Here is a 6,400-nt window from a genome sequence, read left to right as displayed (position 1 = left end):
TGAAAACCACGCCCCTAATTTGCATACAACCTGCCAATCATTTCAGACTGAACTGCTCCCAACGGCAGAAACCCCGCCCCCTTCATTTCCATAACGGCGCTGTCAATCACTGCCCGCTCACTATAGCAACGCGACCGCGCCGCTCATTTACATAACCCCGCCCCTCCCATTCACCTCCATTCCGCGAAGCCCCGCCCCTCTATTTAAGCCCCGCCCTTCCATTCATATAGGCTCTGTCACCACGCCCCCCGTGCGTAGCCCCGCCCCCCGTGCGTGCCCCGGAAGCGCTGCTGCCGGAAGTGCCCCGGGGCGATGGCGGCCATGGCGGCGGCCGCGGCGGAGCCCCGGTGAGGGGGGAATTTTTGGGGAATTTCTGGGGATTTGGGGGGGAATTTTGGGGGAATTTCTGGGGATTTGAGGAATTTAGGGGGGATTTTGGGGGAATTTTGGGAATTTGGGGAGATTTTGGGGAAGTTTGGGGGAATTTGGGGGGAATTTTTGAGAAATTTTGGGGAACTTTTGGGAATTTTTGGGGAAAATTCTGGGAATTGTGGTGGATTTCAGGAAATCTTTGGGGAATTTTTTGAGGGAATATTTTGGGGAATTTTAGGGGAATTTTCTGAGATTTTTAAGGGAATTTGGGGGGAATTTTGGGGGAATTTTTTGGAATTTGGGGGGAATTTGGGCTGTGCAGTCTTTTGGGGGATATTTTTAGGGATTTTATGGAATTGCAGGGAATTTTGGGTTCTGAGTGAGTTTTGGGGGGATTTATGGGAATTTGGAGGGATTTTTTGGTGGATTTTTAGGGTTTTGGGAGGATTTTTGAGACATTTCAGGGAATTTTGTGGATTTTTTCTTAAATTTTGGGGATTTTGAGGGCTTTTAGGGGATTCTTGAGAGGCATTGGGGAGAATTTTGGAGAAATTTGGAAGATTTTGGGGGTCTTGGGGTGGTTTTGGGGGGAATTTAGAGGAATTTCGTTTGGATTTTAAGAGATTTTGGAGAGATTTTGAGGAAACTTGAGGGGATTTTTAGAAATTTTTGGGAGAATTTTGGGTTTTTCCACCCAAAATTCCCCTGGGGGGAGCTCAGGAAGCTCCGAAATTTTCGGGGTTTTTTTTTTGGGGAGGATTTTTGGGCTCTCCCTGATGGAATTTGGGGATTCCCGAATTTTGGGGTCCCCCCAAATTTGGGGTTTGCCAGGTGATCCAGTACCAGACCGTGCGCTACGACGTGCTGCCCCTGTCCCCCATCTCCAGGAACCGCCTGAGTGAGTCCAAAAACCCCGAAATTTGGGGAGAAAAACCCTAAAATTGGGGTGGGAAATGCAAAGTTTGGGGAGAGAACCCAAAAATTCCAGAGAAAATCCCAAAATTTGAGGTGGGAAATCCCAAAATTGGGGAGGAAATCCCAAAATTTGTGGTGGGAAATCCCAAAATCGGGGAGAAAATCCCAAAACTGGGGTGGGAAATGCAAAGTTTGGGGAGAGAACCCAAAAATTCCAGAGAAAATCCCAAAATTTGAGGTGGGAAATCCCAAAATCGGAGTGGGAAATTCCAAAATCAGGGAGAAACTCACGTAATTGGGGAGAAAATCCCAAAATCAAGATGGGAAATCCCAAAATCGGGGAGAAAATCCCAAAACTGGGGAGGAAATCCCAAAATCAGGGTGGGAAATCCCAAAATCGGGGAGAAAACCCCAAAATTGGGGTGGGAAATCCCAAAATCAGGGAGAGAACCCAAAAATTCCAGAGAAAATCCCAAAATTTGGGGTGGGAAATCCCAAAATTGGGGAGAGAATCCCAAAATTTGGGAGGGAAATCTAAAATTGGGGGAGACAGCTCCAAAATTTCAGAGATAAACCCAAAATTTGGAGAAAAAAAGCCCGAACCTCCAAATTCCGTCCCAAACTTCCAAATCCTCCCCCAAATTCCTAAATTTTTCCCCCAAACCCCCAAATTTTGCCCCCAAATCCTGGAATTGTGCCTCTAAACCCCCAAATTTTGCCCCAAATCCTAAAATTTTCCCTCTTAATCCCCAAATTTTGTCTCCAAATCCCCAAATTTTCCCCCAAAACTCCAAATTTTCTTCCTTAGTCCCCAAATTTTGTCCCTAACCCCCCATATTTTTCCCCCAATACCCCAAATTTTGCCCCCAAATCCTGGAGGTGTGCCCCTAAATCCCCAAATTTTGCCCCAAATTCCCAAATTTTGCCCCAAAACCCCCAAATTTCCCCTTAAACCCCCAAATTTTGCCCCCAAATCCTGGAATTGTGCCCCTAAATCACCAAATTTTCCCCCCAAACCCCCGAATTTTCTCCCCCAAACCCCAAATTTTCGCCCCAAATTCCCCGATTTTGCCCAAATTTGGGGGATTTTGCCCCAGACCAGGTGAAGAGGAAGATCCTGGTGCTGGACCTGGACGAGACCCTGATCCACTCCCACCACGACGGCGTCCTGAGGCCCACGGTGCGGCCCGGGACCCCCCCCGACTTCATCCTCAAGGTCTGGGGCCATTTGGGGGAAAATTCCAGAATTTTGGGGCATTTTGAGAAGATTTTGGGGGATTTGGGAGGGATTTGGGGCAGTTTTGGGGAGTTTTTCTGAGTTTTTTTGGGTTTTTCGGGGGTTTTTGGGGTATCCTGCGGCCCACGGTGCAGCCCGGGACCCCCCCCGACTTCATCCTCAAGGTCTGGGGCCAAATTCCGCAATTTTGGGGCTTTTTGGGAAAAGTTGGGGGCGTTCTGAGGGCTTTGGGGCAGTTTTTGGGGAATTTTTGGGGTTTTTCTGGTGGATTTTTGGGTTTTTTGGGGTGTCCTGAAACCCACGGTGCGGCCCGGGACCCCCCCCGACTTCATCCTCAAGGTCTGGGGCAAAATTCCGCAGTTTTGGGGCATTTTGGGAAAAGTTGGGGGGATTTTGGGTGCTTTGGGAGGGATTTGGGACAGCTTTTGGGGAGTTTTTTGGGTTTTTGGGGGGTTTTTGGGTTTTTTTGAGGCGTCCTGCGGCCCATGGTGCGGCCCGGGACCCCCCCCGACTTCATCCTCAAGGTCTGGGGCCAAATTCCGCAATTTTGGGGCTTTTTGGGAAGAGTTTGGGGGATTTTGGGGGGTTTGGGAGGGATTTGGGGCAGTTTGGGGGAATTTTTAGGGATTTTGGGGTAGTTTTGGGTGGGATTTAAGGTTGTTCAGGGGGGATTTTTGGAGGGTTTTGGGAATTTTGGAAAATGTTGGGAATTTTGGGAAGATTTTGGGGGGATTTTGAGAGCTTTGGGAGGGATTTGGGGCAGCTTTTGGGAATTTTTTTGAGGTTTTTTTTGGGTTTTGGGGGGTTTTTGGGGTGTCCTGCGGCCCTTGAGTGAATTTTGGGGGTTGTTTTGAGTCTGATTTTGGGGTCCTGGGGCTGGTTTTGGTGTCTTGGGGCTGATTTTGGGGGGTTTTGGGTGGAATTTTGGGGTCCTGTGGCTGATTTTGGGGTCCTGGGGCTGATTTTGGGGTCCCAGGGCTGATTTTGGGGGTTTTGGGGTGGAATTTTGGGGTCCTGAGGCTGATTTTGGGGGGTTTGGGGTGGAATTTTGGGGTCCCAGGGCTGATTTTGGGGTTCCTGGGGCTGATTTTGGGTTCCCAGGGCTGATTTTGGGGGTTTTTGGGTGGATTTTTGGGGTCCCAGGGCTGATTTTGGGGGGTTTTGGGTGGATTTTGGGGTCCCGGGCTGATTTTTGGGGTCCCCCAGGTGGTGATCGACAAACACCCCGTGAGGTTCTTCGTGCACAAACGGCCCCACGTGGATTTCTTCCTGGAGGTGGTGAGTGACCCCAAAAAGCCCCAAATTCACCCCAAAATCCGCCTCAAAACCCCAAAAATCCCAAAAAATCTCCAAAATTCCCGATCCAGGTGAGCTGGGGGTGTTCACGGCCCCAAACCCCCACCTGAGACCTCCCCAAAACCCCCCAAATTTTCACTTTAACACCCCAAAATTCCTCTAAACACCCCAAAATCCCAGGAATTTTCCCAAAATTTTGGGAATTTTCCCCAGGTGACCAGTGGTGCGAGCTGGCCTGGCCAGCATGGAGATCCACGGCCCCAAATCCCACCTGAGACCCCCCCAAAAAACCCTGAAATCCCCTCAAATCACCCCAAAATCCCCTCAAACCAGCCCAAAATTCCTGAATTTTCCCAAAATCCTGGGAATTTTCCCAAAATTCCAGGAATTTCCCCCGCATTCCAGGGAGCCAGTGGTAGGAGCTGGTGGTGTTCAGGGCCAGCATGGAAATCCATGGCCCCAAACCCCACCTGAGACCCCCCAAAACCCCTCAAATTACCCCAAAATCCCTCTAAACACCCCAAAATTCCCCAGAATTCTGGGAATTTTCCCAAAATCGCGGGAATTTTCCCCAAAATTCTGGGAATTTCCCCTAGGTGAGCCAGTGGTACGAGCTGGTGGTGTTCATGGCCCCAAATCCCACCTGAGACCCCCAAAAAAGTCCCCAAGATCCTCTCTAAACACCCCAAAATTCCTGAATTTTCCCCCGAATTCCTGATTTTTCCCAAATTCCCTGGAATTTTCCCCAAATTCTGGGAATTTCCCTCAGGTGAGCCAGTGGTAGAAGCTGGTGGTGTTCAGGGCCAGCATGGAGATCCACAGCCCCAAATCCCACCTGAGACCCCCCCAAAAACCCCCAAAATCCCCTCAAATCAAACACCTGGGCAGGTGAGACATGTGACCCTGGAATACAGGTAACCCTGGGATAGACGCACCTGGACAGGTAACCCTGGGATACAGGTAACCCTGGGACAGCCTCAGCCGCCGCTACTGCCGACAGGTGAGCCACACACCTGGGCAGGTGAGACAGGTAACCCTGGGATACAGGTAACCCTGGGATACAGGTAACCCTGGGATACAGGTAACCCTGGGACAGCCTCAACCACCGCTACTACCGACAGGTGAGAGCACCTGGGGTACAGGTGAGACAGGTGAGACACACCTGGGCAGGTGAGACAGCTGAGACACACCTGGGGTACAGGTGAGACAGGTGAGACACATCTGGGCAGGTAACCCTGGGATACAGGTAACCCTGGGACAGCCTCAACCGCCGCTACTGCCGACAGGTGAGCCACACACCTGGGGTACAGGTGAGACAGGTAACACTGGGACAGGTGACACTGGGACAGCCTCAGCCACCGCTACTGCCGACAGGTGAGAGCACCTGGGCAGGTGAGACAGGTGAGTGACACACCTGGGCAGGTGAGACAGCTGAGACACACCTGGGCAGGTAGCCTGGGATAGACACACCTGGGGTACAGGTGAGACACACCTGGGCAGGTGAGACACACCTGGGGTACAGGTGAGACACACCTGGGGCACAGGTGAGACAGGTAACCCTGGGATAGACACACCTGGGTACAGGTAACCCCGGGACAGGTGTGGGAGGGGTCAGGGGCCAGCCTCAGCTGGCGCTGCTGCCGGCAGGTGAGAGCTCACCTGGCCAGGTGAGACTGCGACAGGGGAGGGGCTGGGAGGGGCTGCCTGCCCCAGCAGTGCCGCGGGCGTGGCACAGGTGAGCTGGGCGTGTCCCTGGGCGTGTCCAGGTGAGGTGGGCATGGCACAGGTGAGCTGGGCGTGTCCCTGGGAGTATCCAGGTGAGGTGGGCGTGGCACAGGTGAGCTGGGCGTGTCCAGGTGAGGTGGGCGTGGCACAGCTGGGTGGGCGTGTCCCTGGGTGTGTCCAGGTGAGCTGGGCGTGTCCCTGGGTATGTCCCAGGTGCTGTGGGCGTGTCCCAGGCATGGTGGGTGTGTCCCCAGGTGTGTCCCAGGTGGGGTGGGCGTGTCCCCGGTGCAGTGGGCATGTCTCTGGGCGTGTCCCATGCACGGTGGGTGTGTCCCAGGCACAGTGGGCGTGTCCCAGGCACAGTGGGCGTGTCACAGGTACAGTGGGCGTGTCCCAGGCGCAGTGGGCGTGTCCCAGGCACGGTGGGCGTGTCACAGGTACAGTGGGCGTGTCCCAGGCGCAGTGGGCGTGTCCCCCCTGCGGTGGGCGTGTCTCTGGGCATGTCCCCGGTGCGGTGGGTGTGTCCCAGGCGCAGTGGGCGTGTCCCCGGCACGGTGGGCGTGTCCCCCGTGCAGTGGGCGTGTCTCTGGGCGTGTCCGGGGCATGGTGGGCGTGTTCCCTGTGCGGTGGGCGTGTCTCTGGGCGTGCCCGGGGCGCGGTGGGCGTGTCCCTGACGCGGCCCCGCCCCCAGCACTGCACGCTGGAGCTGGGCAGTTACATCAAGGACCTGTCGGTGGTGCACAGCGACCTGTCCAGCATCGTCATCCTGGACAACTCCCCCGGCGCCTACCGCAGCCACCCAGGTACCCAAAAAGTGCCAAAATAGCCCCAAAAAATGTTCCCAAAATGTCCCAA

General features: G+C 53.8%; 1 protein-coding gene across 1 annotated transcript; it reads left to right on the top strand.

The window, feature by feature from the left end:
• Positions 1-321: 321 nt before the first annotated feature.
• CTDNEP1 (CTD nuclear envelope phosphatase 1) lies at positions 322-6,374 on the top strand. The gene is made up of 7 exons (XM_039696660.1): positions 322-347; positions 1,161-1,270; positions 2,385-2,503; positions 3,731-3,802; positions 4,417-4,455; positions 4,909-4,941; positions 6,237-6,374. The coding sequence occupies exons 1-7, from the start codon at positions 322-324 to the stop codon at positions 6,369-6,371; spliced, it is 534 nt and encodes a 177-aa protein (XP_039552594.1). The 3' UTR covers positions 6,372-6,374.
• The last annotated feature ends 26 nt before the right edge of the window (positions 6,375-6,400 follow it).

Source organism: Passer montanus, unplaced genomic scaffold, assembly GCF_014805655.1.
Source record: "Passer montanus isolate IOZ18808 unplaced genomic scaffold, ASM1480565v1 scaffold996, whole genome shotgun sequence".
Lineage (NCBI taxonomy): Eukaryota > Metazoa > Chordata > Aves > Passeriformes > Passeridae > Passer > Passer montanus.
This window is presented reverse-complemented; position numbering and strand designations above follow the sequence as displayed.